General features: G+C 39.2%; 1 protein-coding gene across 1 annotated transcript in view; it reads left to right on the top strand.

Annotated features, from left to right (window-relative positions):
• Positions 1 to 3,048: 3,048 nt before the first annotated feature.
• The window catches only part of LOC133130179 (fibrillin-1-like), a 75,107-nt gene continuing 61,748 nt past the window's right edge, over positions 3,049 to 16,407 (top strand). Inside the window, exons 1-6 of the mRNA XM_061244512.1 lie at positions 3,049 to 3,324; positions 3,593 to 3,874; positions 6,151 to 6,233; positions 8,665 to 8,763; positions 9,669 to 9,764; positions 10,075 to 10,170. Of these exons, the coding sequence (XP_061100496.1) occupies positions 3,714 to 3,874; positions 6,151 to 6,233; positions 8,665 to 8,763; positions 9,669 to 9,764; positions 10,075 to 10,170 (535 nt within the window). The 5' untranslated portion in view covers positions 3,049 to 3,324; positions 3,593 to 3,713. The remainder of the gene's footprint in view (positions 3,325 to 3,592; positions 3,875 to 6,150; positions 6,234 to 8,664; positions 8,764 to 9,668; positions 9,765 to 10,074; positions 10,171 to 16,407) is intronic.

Below are 16,407 nucleotides of genomic sequence, written 5' to 3'. Positions count from 1 at the left end.
TAGTCTTCCTTGCACGGGGCACCAAAATATGTAGGGGTCCTCGCACGGGACTCCAAATTATGTAGGGTCCTCGCCTGGGCCGCCAAATAACGCAGGGATTTTACTCTCTATGAAACCGGGGCGCCAGTTAAACGTTGTGTAGCAGTATAACTGCAAAAAGTAATCAGTCTCATAAAATTACTATTATCAGAAATATCTAACCACAAATTTAGTATTTTAATTAATAATTAAAATAACCAATATTAATGATTAAACATACCGATAACCTGAAGGTTGGAAGTTCTTCGAAAGACTGCTCGGCTCTCATGTCTATGTGATTCCAAAACGGACACCGGGGTTTAATAAAATATATTTATTAAACAAACGTAAAACACAGAACAGATAAACTAACGGGAAGTTAGTAAGGAAATTTAGTTGGGTATGTGTGTGTGCGCGCGCGTGTCGCTTGAACAAAGGAAAGGTAAAAGTAGCAGTAGCTAGCTTGGGTAAGCTAGAGTTCTGGGTGTGTTAGTTCTTGTTAGCTGTGAGAAAACTACTTGCGTAGTTTACTCTATATAGGCGAATCAATTCACGTACATATATAGCTAACAAAATACATTCCAATGATAAGACGGCAAATATGGAAACACAGATTCACAAAAACAGTTAAGACTAAACTAAACACTGGCTATGCCTGAATGTTTGTTCTCTTACTGAGTCCATACGCATTGGATCCAAAAGACGTGCTGTCCTTGTAGGAGCCGCGATGGTGCAGTGAATGTGTGTCCTGGAGAGATGCGCAGGCTGGGGCTTCTTAGCCGCGCGTTGTCGTCTGGTCCGCTCAGTTGCTGGAAGGATGTTCGTTGGTCCCTTTTCCGGCTGGAAAAGTTTGTTGCTGTTGTTCTTTGGTGAGCTTTGCAGGGGTAAACTGATGTAGCGTTTCGCGACACCAGTTTCCACTCGCTATAGGCCACGAAGTTACCGTGAGGTAACTGGGTGTGTCCGTAGGCCTGGTAGTGCGCTGTGCAGCATTCAGCCTCTGTCCGAGTCTCGGAGCAGATGAGCTGAAGCGAATGGCCAAAAAGGGTGCGTCGAAGAGAAGAAGCAGAAGAGGCAAAAGAAGCAGAAGAGAAGCAGAAGAGAGATCCCAACAACGTGTCTTGGTCTTATACGGGACCGTTTATTGCTCCCGCCATTACGGGATTGGCTGAACCAAGTTAGACGTCATTCGTGGTGGACGTCGCAGAATTTTCCTGTGGGAATGTGGAAGTTGTAGTCCCTACATACACATCCATGTGTAACACGTGTACACAGTACAGTCAGAAAGCTGTAAAAAATATGTAAAAATATTATTACATATTAATTATATATTACTGGCTGGCAGGACAGCTTTCTGTAACTATAGGGTACCACCACAGAAACAAGCATTTGCCCCTTTTTAGGCACTTTTCGTACCTTAATTTCTGAGTGTGCAGATACTTGGAGTAATGTGTATGTAATACTGAATGAATAAAGAACCAGTTCAATGAAGCTTTCCCTTGCTTTATTTCATGGTGGTGGCCTGAGACCCGTGCTTCCTCCGAAGGGAAAGATGAAACCCAAGCCCTCACACCCTCACTGGCCCTTTCCCCCAGCTCAAGTGACATTTGGCCCTCCTCAACCATTCTCAAACACCAGCTCAGAGGACCTTGACTCATTCGTTGAAAAAATCACCCCAGTGAGACCTGGGTGTGGCTCACAAAGCAAGCTTATTCCCAAGCTTGCAGAGAACCCTGTTTGTTTCTGTTCTCCTCCCTCGCCGTCTCTGCATGAGATTGTTCTGTTAGTGGCATTTTGGCTTGCTTCCCTGGCTCTTTAATAACACAGCAAGCCTCTAACATGATTTCACAATTAAGGGGAGCTCTGAGTCAATGTTTTATTCATTTTATGTTTCCAGACATTCAATGTACCATTTGGAACGAAACTCAAGCAAAATCCATTTTCATAGAGGCCAATGTGTTGGTTTAGTTTACTATATCATCGATCACAGCAGTAAACAAGAATAGACATTATTAAGGGGGAAATCTTTTCTGTGTTGCAACATGAATTCTTTCCCATATCGACTCCAGATACACTGCCAAAATACAGGAGGGGAATATCCACTGTGGACTCTTCAAACCGCTGTGTGGAGGTTTCATGACAAGGCAGACAACTGTGGTATATACTTGGTTCTCAGAGTCAGACACTGGCTTGCCACCAGATACATATTCCATACTCCAATATGTCTTGAGGAGAATGTTTTTAGAAATTACACATCTAAAATATGTTGCTCAAGTAATTTACAACTGAAAATGCTAAATAATGTACGTTAATTTTCATGAGGATGACCAAACATGCGTTCCATATTTACAGGGGACAATCACATATACAGACAGATCTGAACAATGAAAAGCGAAAAAGTTGAACAATTAACAACTTTCAGTGCCAACACAGGGCCAGATTGGACATGGGCAGCCTGTAGAGTTGTAGGAGGGGGGTGCAGCAATGTGGATTTGTGTCCTGGATATACTTTAAACCCTTATAATTATTTTCTTTGTCATAATGTCAGTTCCTCTTGTTGTGTACCATGTAATGCTATTAAACATTTCATCCAAAGATTTGCCCACCGTATACTCAGTGAAAATATGTTTTAGCTCAGAATGTTCATACTTGATTCTTTCAGGCGATATGCGTTATACTAAACTATGCATTGGGTTTTTTTTATTGCAATGAGAACACCGTGTTGCAAATGGGAAAGGTGTTTTTGTCGGTGGTAGCCTAACTGACGAGGTAAAGGCTGAGAACTTGGCTTCGAATGCGAACAGACAATTTCAACTAAACTGAAAACAACTGAAAGCCTTTTGTAAATCTAAACCGATGGTCTCACTGGCGGAACACGCAACATTGAATTTAGGCAGGAATTTGGCCGTCTATGTATCGCGAGATTCTCGAGGAAGGGTAGGGGATGGCGAGAGAGCGAGCTCGGGAGGGAGGGTGAGAGGAAGAGCGAACGAAGGTACAACTCGCATCACTTCTAGCAGGATTCTTGCTGAAGAGCGAAAGTGCCGTTTTGAGCACCATTTCACTGGGGAAGCTGGAACAATTTGATGCATTTTATGTAGGCTCGTAGAAATGAAAAGGATGGTACACTTGAAATAGTTCATTTCCATAGCGCCTGTTTGCATCAGTGGAACTTTTTATTCCATTTTTCTCTGGGGGTTTAAACAAAGTTTATCCAGAACCGCACCGTTTGTATAAAAACATTGGCGATTTAATTTTTTTCCTGGCGGGTTTGAAGACTTTTTCTCCTGTTGGAGAGAAGGCACAGTAGGTTAACGTTCTTTGTGTCGCAGCGTTATATATTTGAAAATTCATTCAATAGTTTAAGAAATGTAATATTTAAGAACTCCAATATTTCTATTTTTACCATGGTATGCAGTTTAATGGTATTTGCCAGATGATCATTGCTCAGGTTATCTGTTTGGACAATATGGTTTTTAGATACACAAACAAAAATATGTTTTGCCTGAGCATATTCCGCCTATGCAAGTGGTTCATTTTGACTTAAAGTAGCTTATGCTTTCTGTTTTTGCAGTTCTGCCCCAAGACTGCGAGTGGAGAGTTTCGGGGCGAGAGTGGGACTTCTGAATTAAACGCCGTTATTCTCTTTGAATAAAAGTGGAGCATATAACTTTTTAAAATAAATCCGGGCAGTTATGTGGCAGAGGCGACTGCTGAAGTTTGCTTTGGGACTTGCAGCGGTCTTATCAGTGGCTGTCAATGAAGGTACTGCGGGGAATAGCGAGGCTGACAAAGACATTGAACCGAGAGCCAGCCGAGCCAAGAGAAGAGGAGGAGGTCAAGATGTCTTGAAGGGGTAATTATATGCACAATTTCTCTTGGCGTCAGTTAGCTAACTGCTCCAGACGCCACTTACGTCTTAATAAATGATCAATTGCAATAAACGGAGAATGCAAAGGTGACGTTGCTCATAAATGTTTCCCTTCTGAACTGTAAGAGTGCAGCTAGGGTATTGTTTTAAAGCAACGAGGATACCGGCACGGAAATATGTATAGACTTTTAGAGGATGTGCTGTTAAAGAAAGCTCGTCGATAGTGCATTCTTTACCAGATTTTTATTTTATTATTGTATATATTTGCAAAATGTCTAATATTTAGTGTTGTCGGTGTTAAAATGACAGGCGCGCAGCAGAGACGGATTTAATTAAGGATGCACAGATGCACATCTGTGCAGTTCTGCTGCTGCTTCTCTATGCAGCCCACGGCTAGACTACGGAGTAACTCCGCAGGGAGACGGGGTAACGTTTTCGCAAATTAGTGATACAAAGTCATGCAATCTATAGGTCAGAATTATTTTCGGTTTACTTAAGGTCTGCTGATGGAAAAATGTGACGACGATCGGTCAAGTTTATTGAGTTTTTTAATTTCAGAAGAATGCAGGTTGGCTTGATAAGTGAAATTCTTCCAGAGGGAAGCTTCGGGGAAAGCTTTGTAATTAAATACTGGCAAGAATCGAGCATTCCTACTGTGTCGCGGAAAAGAAGTTATACTCTTAACAAAGAACTCCTTTGGACGTTTGTTCCTTTGGAATGCATAGAGCTGTATACTGTAAGTTCAAAATTTTTATTACGCAGTTTAAAATAGTTCTCTTTCGCTGTAAACACCACACCCCATATATGGGAAAAGTCAAATTTGCAACAACATACTCCGCAGCAAATATCACGCGCAGTCGCTTTACTGTAGGACCAGATTTACTTGAGATGGAGCCAAGAGCATACTGAAAGGTCATACACCCTCAGAGCCGCGGCATTATTTGAAGTAGATTAAATAATGCAGCATAACATATCCTGCCATTGAATAATAATAATAATAATAATAATAATAATAATAACAATAATAATAATTTGAAATGTAACGTAGCTAGACTTTTACTGTAGTAGCCTTTTGCAGTGGGCTTGAACAAAAAAAGTTTGTTTGTATTGTGCAAACTGCACATTCAGTTTGTTTTTAGTTTATCCTGGTTTTCTCAGTTATTTACACAATAAATGCTGTGTTGTGCGTTCGCAGTCGCTTTACTGTAGGACCAGATTTACTTGAGATGGAGCCAAGAGCATACTGAAAGGTCATACACCCTGAGAGCCGCGGTATTATTTAAAGTAGATGAAATATTGCAGCATAACATATACTGCCATTGATTAATAATAATAATAATAATAATAATAATAATAATAATAATAATTTGAAATGTAATGTAGCTCGACCTTTACTGTAGTAGCCTTTTGCACTGGGCCTGAACAAAAAAGTTTGCATTGTGCAAACTGCACATTCAGGTTGTTTTTCATTTATCTTGGTTTTCTCAGTTATTTACGCAATAAATGCTCTGTTGTGCGTTCTTAAAAACTGCCATTCCGATTTTTGTGAATTGAATGTAGGCCACTAGGTGCTGCTGTTTTAGAGACAAGGACGTGTCTGGATTGATTATCAAATTAAGGCTTGAGGTTTTTTGGAATGTCTTCAACATATTTTGAATTAGTCCAACTTCTCGTGGGGAAAGAGACACTACCCGAAGAAGAGTCCAAAATATGTTGTTTTCTAAATAGAAGGCATTGTCTGTGAAATCTAGTTCTGTCTTGTGAGACAGAAGGGTGATCATGTGTCCATCTGTGTCTTGTGCAGGCCAGTAAAATAAATAAATGTCTGCCAAACTCATTGTCCTGTGACTCGGAATGGAGTTTACTATAATAAGTAACACTGTCTTGTAGTTTTTTTAAACAAGACCTATTAAGGAATGTTATATAGGTGCATATTTTAGGATCACAGAGATGACATCTGTTACCACGAAGAATAATATTTTTGTTACCACAATATTTAGTAAATTCAAGATTGGGTTATAATTAAAATGAATACTTCATTGGCAGTAATGAAAAAATCCTTGATATTTAAGTATGGCTCTGCCAGGACCTGAGGAATTGAACGTGTTCAACAAAAACTGTATGTAATACTGTTGTTTTATTTGGACAGAGTTTATTATGGTTGAAACAAGATGACCAAAGTCTGAAGAGGGTGAGCAAATATTATTGATAAATGTTATTCTTAAAAGGTAAATGATTATGTTAATGTTAATTTTTTTTAGGCCCAATGTTTGTGGATCACGTTACAATGCGTACTGCTGCCCAGGCTGGAAGACTCTCTCGGGAGGGAACCAGTGCATCGTCCGTAAGTCCTTTGTACCATTTCTGTTATTAATTCTGACCTCCACCTTTGGCTTGTTTTATCATAACTGTAGCTGTGTTGCTTTAGGTATGTCCAAACACTGCAATGACCTCGGTTGATTTAGAAGAGCACACAATTGTGCATACATCACTACTGTGCATCCATCACATCATTGGTGGCACAGACAGGTAGTGTGTTAGACTCAGATGCACTTAGCCAGTTTATTGGTATATGGAATTCAGTCAAAGCACCTTAGTATTTTTTGATTCAGGCAAACAAGCTTACATTGTGACAACGATGACCCTGTGAATAAAAAAACAAAAAACAACGAGAGAAAAAATATACTGAATTGAGTTATCATGCTTGAGATTTGTCCATGGTTTAATCAAGGTTAGGGTAATTAGTCTATAGCACTTGAGGAAGCAAGTTGGGTGGAAATGATTTTAGCTCAGGATGCAATATTTATGTGACACACCCACACTTTGAAATGCAACTGTGAAATACTCTGAGGCATTCTAATAATAATGTACCAGCAGGACATGCTTTCAAAATCTCTCTCTCTCTCTCTCTCTCTCTCTCTCTCTCTCTCTCTCTCACATACACACACAGGTAACTGACTAAATGAGGGATACAAAGTATATTGAAAGCAGGTGCTTTTACACAGCCGTGAGTTCATTAAGCAATTAGCATCCCAACATGCTCTTGGTGACGGTTAATAAAAATGTTGGCAAACCCCATTGCCCATCATTTGGCTGACCTTGGCTAGAAGAAGAGAGCTCAGTGACTCAGTGAAAAATGGCCGGTTGGGGCATTGGCGTCAGCATTTGCAGGAGCTTCAGCAACCCAGACTGCTGAACTTGAATATTTCGGGAGGAAGAGTGGCTAAGTTGATATTGGCATGGAAGTCTGAGGGGAGGACATCATCAAATAGGGACAACTATGCACATACTCCTAGACCATAAAAACCGTGGAAAATAAGCCGTTGGAAAGACATTGGTTTAAGATGAAATTCGAGACAGATGCGCGACTCTGAATCGGTTGAGAGCAAGAATCAACCTCAGGTGTAAATAGGCTGTTTTGTCACTGACAATGTATACTGTACATAGAGATATGGATGTGTTTACATTTGCGGGGAAATGAACGGAAGCCTTCAATCTGCAATGTTTGTCGCCAACTGTTAAACACGGTGGGTCTGTAATGGTACAGGCATTCTCCATCTTATGGGAGTCATTGGAGTCAATATGAAGCCATTTTACAAGACCAGGCAAAATATGATATCCCATACACAGTACTAACATAGTAACACAGTACAGTACTAAGTTCAAGAGTGGTTTCCTGAACACCAGGATGCCTTCAGTTTTTGAGCACGTTCATTATCCCTCAAATAACTAGAAGCTTTCCTTCTTGAAGAAGATCCTGCTACTCACCTATTTAAGGCAAACAGTGACCCTACACTTTATTAGTTAATCAGCTTTCCACAATAATGTTTCCTACTACAGCAAACTAATTCATATTTTCAGTGTATGGAGAAGCACACATTGTTTTATTTCATTATGCTGCTCCCTTGGAAACCTGCTCCCAAATTGCTGACTTTAGATGGATTCAACATAAATATATAGAGTGAGCTGTGTTTGTTTTTTGTTTTTTTAATTAGCTGAAAGAGTGACTTGTTTTTGATTAATGCTATTTTGTGTTATTGATAATAACAAAAACCTTGAAAAGATGTAATTGCTTATGCTGCTTCTGAGTCATGTCCTGTTCAGTTGACCAGTTGGTCTGTTGTTCTGAGGTTTGTAATGTTGAGCTTACACTGTGTATATGTAAATGAAATGGTAATGAATCGAACTTGACCGTGACTATACGATGGAGCACAGGAAGGCTGTTTATTTGTGTGCGTCCTGTGATTGCAGCCTGGAAGGCTGCCTTTCAGTCAAACATGGCCAATGATATTGTTTAAAAACACAAAACCAAGGAAGTGGGGTCACAGTGTGTGTAACGTCTCGCCCATCAAGCCAGATTACCTTGCAGCTTGATTTTCTCTCTTGGGGAACAGCGTTTGGCTCCTGCCATTTTAACTCTTCCCCTCTGATCTGCTGTTACATTGCCCTGTTTACATTGCTTGTGAAGGGGAATCTTTGACCCATCCTAATCCTGTACCACCATGCCCCTCCCTTTGTCAGTCACTTGTCGCAGAACAGTTCCTCCTGATGTATGCCCTCCTGAAATTTTTTGTTCAAGCTAGGTTTCGAAAACAGCTGGTAGCTGGTTCACCAGTTCAAACAGTGCCTAGCTTGACATGGTTTGACCAGCTCATGCTATATTTTGAAACAGCTGTTTTGAATAGCTAGTTTTTACAACAGGGTGCGTATGGTACAATCTTGCTTTGTTTGGCTGTCATATTCTGGGATTTGATCAATCTGCTTTGTTTTTCCAGCCATTTGCCGGAGCTCCTGTGGAGATGGATTTTGCTCTAGACCCAACATGTGCTCCTGCCCCAGTGGTCAGATCGCACCTTCCTGCGGTTCAAAATCTGGTATTGTATTTCACCATGAAGATAACATATATGGTATCAAATGCTTTACAAGTTCTTTCATGGTTTGACTTTGGAGTCCAAATCATGCCTGTCTCAGTGTGTGACCAAATACTTATGTTCTTAGAACAAGACACTCTACCCCAGTGGTCCTTACTCCTGGTCCTGGAGAGCTGCAGGGTGCGCTGGCTTTTGTTTCCACTCAGCACTTTGATCAATTAAAGTAGTTATTTACACAATTAACTCACATCACCTCACCTCACCTTGTTTCTTTGGTACCTGAATTGGTTGCTGATATTAAGGTGAAAAAACAAAACCAGCACACCCTGCGGCTCTCTAGGGCCAGGAGTGAGGACCAAGGCTCTACCCTCTTCAGTATGCCCTACATGAAAAAACAAGCAATGCAGTATTTTGAGGGATTATTTCACAAACAGAAAAAAAGTGGGTTGTTGTGTCTTTTCCTTCAAAAACACATGCCTTTTTTATTCACAGGATCTAAATTTAGCTCTTGGATTAAAACCAGTCTGTGGTTTTAAGACCCTTCTCTTCATGGCAGATGATGTCATTTCCCGTCACTTGCCTAATGCCTTCTGTTTTTGTCAGGCACAATGCAATGGAGCTCAGCTGCTTTGCTTGAAAACTGGCCCATACCTTGTTAAAAATGTTAAATGGCTGCTAGTTTGTCAAAGCATATAAACAAAAATACAATATCTGTTACTGTATATGCTATTTACACTGACATAATTGCATAATACTACAAGTTTTGGAACCTTTTTCATACACATTTTTCTAAACCATTCTGTATAGTACTGTATAAGAACATCTAACTAGATGCATGTGTACGTATCTGCCTCTGTTCACGAAAGGGTGCAGTATGTTTCTTTAGTGTTGTCACTGCTGTCCCATAGTTCAACACTGCAACATCCGCTGTATGAATGGGGGAACCTGTGCAGAAGACCACTGCCAGTGCCAGAAGGGATACAACGGGGCGCATTGCGGGCAACGTAAGGACCGCTGCTTTCAAAACCTATACATGTCATTCAGACACCCTTTACTTGGATATCATGCATGCAATCTCAAGGCACACAGTTGTTTAAATTGGTTATTCGACAAAGAGAAGATTTGCATCTAAAGTATCTGTGGGATTTGTTTCTGAGTGTAAGTATTGTATAGTTCGGCTAGTTCGCTGGTAATGCACGGTTCAGCCTTTTCAGACCCAGACAAAGCCCGTAGCTTGTTGCAATTGTACATGGATGTAGTAAGTAAGGGAGTGTCATTGGGCCTCATTTGCATACATTGCCTTTTGTTTCTCAGCTGTCTGTGAAAATGGCTGCCTGAACGGAGGGAGATGTGTGGCCCCTAACCGCTGCGCCTGCACCTACGGCTTCACCGGAGCGCAGTGTGAACGAGGTACTGTCGGCCATTTTAAAGGTCCTTTCTCTCTTTGTCACAGTTTTCAGTTCGTCACTGAAATATTTAAAATGAGTAGAATTCAAATATCCATAATGGATAAAACAATTAATTGTAAAAAGAAAATGCCATTGCAATGGATGCCATTACAGTATGTACAGATGTTAGTGTATGGTATATAGTTCTTTGATGGTGTTGGATATTGCATTGTGCCTGACAGTAGTGGCGGATCATTGGTTTTATGTTTGCCCTATAATCTGTGTTCACATAATGAGAAGTCAGTTCTTGCTTTGTGGTATAATGTTCTTGTTAAATAAATATATTTTGAAGTTAGTATAAATCTCATTGGCTTCCATAAAGTTGTTCATTATTTCTTTAACCTGTGTTTGCAGCAAATGTTTGAATTCAGACCCTCCGTTTGTTTGTGACAGCCCTATTGTTAGTCATGCATGGTTTTTTCTCTTCCCTAAACTAAAAAAATATCATCCACATCTGTTTCCAACTGTGTTTTTTCCAGTAATGCATAATGTAATTTACTGGTCACTGTGTCTTGAAATATTGAAAAAATTCTTCCGTATTTATGAGCAATCTACACAGCACCTTTGAGGTCTTAGCCATTGGGAAAAGATGCTGCTACTTTTAAAAACAAACTGAAATGTGCCAGATCGATGTGCCAGAAAGTGTTGATATACCAGTGAGTAAGGGTGAGTATTAACATGGTGTGGTTGAAAATCGGATTTTCAGAGTTTTACCAGTTCTGTTTTGAGAGCTTGGTGTGCTACACTTTTGGAATGGAGTCATTTCCTGTTGGTGTCAGTGGCATTTGGATTCTTTCAGACAGAACAGCCAGGGCCTATGTATGACAGTAATAGCCCGGCCCTGGTTTCTGTAAAGGAAATGTTTCATATGTTTTGTTGCGGCATCTGTGATATTCTGCCACAGATTGCTGTATACAGTTGGCTTTTTTATGCATCTGAAATGGACAATTCTTCTGGGTTTACTTTACTCTCCTGGATTTTTTATTTATTAACTTTATAAAGAGTTTCTTGATAGTATACAATAAAATATGTTCTCCAGGGTTGTGTTACCTTCCTAAAAGTAGTGTCAGTGCTCTAATATGACCATATTGTGTGGAGACTTGACCCAAGTGGTGTCATTAGAACAGGCCCAAACAATTAAAGTGTTCCAGTTTTTTCTGTTTCTGGTGTCTGATCGAGTCATTATGTTTGGATTTCATTGATTGAAATAAATGCCATAAACCCAGGTCAAAGTTCAAGGACACAGGAGCTCCTGAAATTCTGTCTTTTTTGGTACTATTTAATCAGAATTTTGATATAACTTGGCACACATACAGTCTTGAATGTCCTCACTGCATCTTGATTCATTATAAACAGTTTATTCGCCATTATTTGGTTGAATCCTACTCGTTGACATCTATTATCAATCTTGAATATTGAGTCATCCTTCCTGACAAAGTTGATTTGATGCAGATGTGATGCAGTTTGTGTGAAAGAGTAGAATAAAATATGCTTCAATTTACTGCCAATTTACAGCTTTATTCCTGTTTTTTTTTCTGCTATATTCCAGCAAAGTCAATTAACCCGTAAAACCCTTTGGATTAAAAGTGTCTGCTAAATGACAGAAAAAAATGTAAATGTAAAACTGCAAAGGGAGGAATCTTGTCTAATCCAGCAGTCTAATCACATTTTAAGCAAGCATATATTCCAATGAAATTTGTACTTTTACTGTCGTACTGTCCCAAAGATGCTTTGCAGCAGTGGTCACCAGCCCTGTTCCTGCAGATCTACCGTCCTGTAGGTTTTCATTGCAACCCTAATTTGGCACACTGGTTCTACTAATTAGCAGCTCAACGGCATCTCTAGCCATTGAGTGAGGTGAGCTGTGTTAGGGTTGGAATGAACACCTACTGGACGGTAGATCTTCAGGAACAGGCTCAATCACCACTGTATTTCAGAAACAGGAATTATGAACAATTAGGCCAGCCCCCCACTTTCTCTGGCAGAGAAAGTAAAAAACTCCCCAGTGGGGGAAAAAAAAGAAGTTAAAATAGTTGTGTGAAATGCATTGTTCAATTATGTGAGCTTGGTCCTTGCAATTAGTTTCCTTAAGTTAAAGCTAATGTGAACACATTGTAATTACAAATGTGTGTTTTAAGGCCATAATTAAGACTTGTTTATTAGATTACATTACATTATTGGCATTTATAAATATTCTTTAATTTAGTTATCCAATTATGCAATGACTGTGTTTCAAGTTATGGCTCAACAGAAAAATTGCAAAATTAGCTTGAAACTGGTTGCAGTTATATTGTCTGTATATGCCATACGAGTACGTGCATCCACCTCAGCTGTCAGTGTGTACCTTTAACCCCAGCATTTAAAATCACTTAACGTTTTTAGCTCTAAGGAGCATCGTGATTTCTTCCTACTTCAAAATGTCAACATTTACTTTCTCTTATCTTAAACAACATAAAACTTTGAAATGAATAATTGTATACGGAAAAGGAAAAGTATATGTTGCACATTCCAAGGACATATTAATGACTGAATTTTCTCAGAAACACATGCTTGAACCCTACTATACATTGTACACTGGTTGTGCCATTCAGTACACACATCCTGAAGGCCAATTCAAATAGCTTCTAATTTAAACTTGTACACAATGTACAGAATGTATCCAAAGGGTTCTCATTATCTTAGACCAGTGAATCCCCAGCTCTTGAAACAGTATGAATCCACCTAAATATGAAATAAGATTGATCGTTGAATATAAAATGAATATGAAATTCATGACACCAGCAGTTACTCCATAAGCCCCTTGAGAGGTGAATTAAATATTTTCTACAAAAAGTATGCTTTTCATTTCTTTTCTTTTCTTTTCTTTACATTGCTTTGATAATAGATTTCACAACTGAGGATGGTTTAAATGTATCATTTTTAACTAGTTTTCCACAAAACAAATAAAGCATTTAATATTAGAAGGAAGTAGGAAAAGAACAGACAGTCGGTTTTCTAAAGGAAAAAAATGGGCACATTTCCAAGGTGGGCTTACAGGGGCCTGTAAACTCTGCTGGTGCATGCTCCTCCTCCCGCTGGCTCCTGGTTAGCACTGCTAATCAGAGCACTCATTCATTCATTCATCTCCCTATCGCTTCCAATGGTTTCCTCCAGTAGACAGCTAAGCCAAATCAAAAACTTCCTATCTCCTGTCCAGAGCGCCTGGAGAAGTGGTTGCTTTTGGCAAGGTCTGATGAGCGTCCGCCTCCTTTGTTGCCTCAGCGGTTCCACAGTCACAGATAACCTTGTCGTGTCGCACCCACTATTTCATGCACAACAGTGGCAGTGAGAGATTGTGTTATGCTTGAGAAAAATAGACTCTTTTAATTCATTTTAATTCAAGAGCTTGCTATGTTTGTTGATCTAAAGCAAAAATTTCCCCTATACTGAATGATATTGGACTTATTTTTGCCATGTTCAGAATATTGTATGCATGTACAGTATGTGGCTACATGCTTTGTGAGTTTCTCTGAAGGTTTCTTGGCTGTTTTCCATTTCCTCTCAAGGATATTGTTTTGAAAATGCATAACATGTATTCACATTTTCCTTAGTATTGTTCAAGAAAAGGAGTTTCTTTATTAGTCACAGATTTAATCTTATACCATTAACACAGGAAATGGTAGATGACTGACATTGTGAGACAAAAACAGCACTGGGGAAAATTGTAACTGAAAAGAATGCCTTGCCCATGAGTTTAGTCTCAGCTGTGGAGACTGTTCAGTGTGCTCACAATATAACAAAAGATATACTGCATATGTTAGGTATACAGTAAGTGGTGCACAGCCCACATTTGAAGTAAGGAATTTGATTACTTTTTTATGTTTATAAAGGGTGGTTCTCCTTGTTTGGTGTCCAAGGAGAGTGAGTAATATTTGACCCCATGTACAGAAGGCATTAATTTTAAATTGGCTTAAGACTTAAGATTTAAGTAGCATGGTTGACTTCACAAAACAACTGTGCTGTATCCAAGAGATTCAGTGGTTGTGTTTTATAAGCCTTTGCTACACCTCATTGCAAAAGGTAATAGATAATCCAAAACAGTCCATTGCTCTATGTAAACATGCAGCTCAGATTTCAGAGACACGCTCCCGGATTGTCTTCTGTAGATGTTGGCTCATCGAGACATCATTAGATCTCACAGGCTTGCGGTGGAACAGTTTGCTGTAATTGGCCATAAAGGGTATGCTGAGGCTGAGGACAAAGGAGAGAGGATGAGATGGAGCTGTGCCTTGTATGGCTGGAACTGATAGTTTCTTAGTATTAGTAATAGAAACACATTTTTCCACCTTTGGCTAAAAACTCTGGCATCCTGTTTCATTGTGGGCTGAACATTCTTCAACACCAAACTATAGTTTACAGCCAAAATGCAGGGGAGGTTGATGTTGTGTCTTCAGTCCAAACTTGATTACCAGCAAAGGCACAGAAGTGAATTCCCTGGAAATATAAATACTTACAGGTGACTGAAACCAAATAAAGCAATAGTTTATTCCGTCCTTAAACAAGTCTGTTGTAATGTGTTTCTCGCAGTTGGAATGCCATCCGTTTCGTGCTATGGGTGTGCGACAATTTGGTGTTCACTGCAAAAAGTGACTGTCTAACAAGCATTTTAGTTTTGTAATAAGACTTAAAATCTCATTTCTTTCGCTCAAGTAGGAAATGTTAGGTTGTTTCAAGTTTGCTTGACAAGTGCAATTTTCTTATTCCATTGGCAATTTTGAAATTAGATTTGCTTGACACATGAAATTATCTTATTCTATTTGCTATTTTGAAATGAGTCAGACTGTCTTTTTTATCATCAAAAGTAACAGAAATAAGATTGTAAGTCTCAATATAAGACTAAAATACTTGTTATCTCTGTTATCTTTTTGCAGTGTTGACATTCTGTATGGGTGCAGTAGTTTTGGTGTTGAAACTCAGAATTCAGTGTCACAAAACCAATAAATATCAGAAAACAGCTGCCATTGCTGAAAACGTACTAATTAAATGAAGGAAATGGTGTGAAATTTATTGTAATTGATTATTTCCATTTTAGAAACATTTCTGGCATATGTCTGTAAATCTGCAAGTTGCATAGTGGTACATGAAGAATGTGTATGTTACATTTCTCACACACTTTTCTCATTTACAAAGAATTTAGCACCATGTTTACAAAGTTCTTTAAGCGGCTGATGAAAGATAAACAAGGCCCCTGTGACATTTTTTGGCATGCATATTTTTCACATGTAGTTTATTGTAGGGTACACACTGTAATGGTTATGAAAACATGATTTCCATAGCTTTCCATTCGTCCTTGTTAAAGTTAGACAAATAAGAGCTGGAATAACTTTGGATATGTTCATTATATGAAGCACTAAAATGTTGATAAAATAAAGTCTATAGTGAGCTGTATGCAACTTGTTTTTTCTCTGAAACTGTGTGAGAAATCTGAGATCAATTTAAGATGTTTGGTAATCTCCCTGGCAATGATGACAGTGAATGTATGACTCCACTACTGCAGTGTTTTGTAACTGGAAAAGCACTTAAAGTGTACTTAGGGGATGGAGATGACCCAGTTTTTCTTCAAAACATTTTATTCGCCAGGAACTGAAAGAAATTCACGGGAGAGTGAAACATACGTGACCTGTTTGTGTGCCACTCAAACATGGGGAAAAATGCAATTGTTACATTTCTTAAAGCGCTCCTTACACTGGAATAAGAGTTTCTTGCTCTCTTAGTTTTGCTTCGTGCTGTCTGTTGTCTGCTGTTAAATGTGGAACCAATTTTTGAGTTTGGGCTCCTGCCAGACATAATTGGAGCTTGCACAGTACTGATGTAAATCTTGAGTTTATATTTCATCTGAATCACACTACACACTTTCTGCCCCCATGTTGTAACTGGATCTGGTGCTTTACAATTGCCCGTTGCATTTGCCTGAAAGCTACTCTACTGAATCTCTAAGAGGGAAACTTATTGAAAAATCCTAATCGTCGTCTTCTATTTAAACTAAACCAGGACTGAAGCCTCCTAATCTCATGTAGTGGTCTCGTGTGCAGTCGTGCTGTCTGACATGTAGATAAAGCTACAAAATGTGCTAGCAATATATGCTAGCCAGCAATATATTATAAATCTTTACCCTTTTTCCTTGGAAAACATACCCAAAGAGGACCTTACTGTACTTTTG

The sequence above is a fragment of the Conger conger genome, chromosome 6, assembly GCF_963514075.1.
Source record: "Conger conger chromosome 6, fConCon1.1, whole genome shotgun sequence".
Lineage (NCBI taxonomy): Eukaryota > Metazoa > Chordata > Actinopteri > Anguilliformes > Congridae > Conger > Conger conger.
Note: the sequence above shows the minus strand (reverse complement) of the source record. Positions and strands in the feature narration are given on the sequence as shown.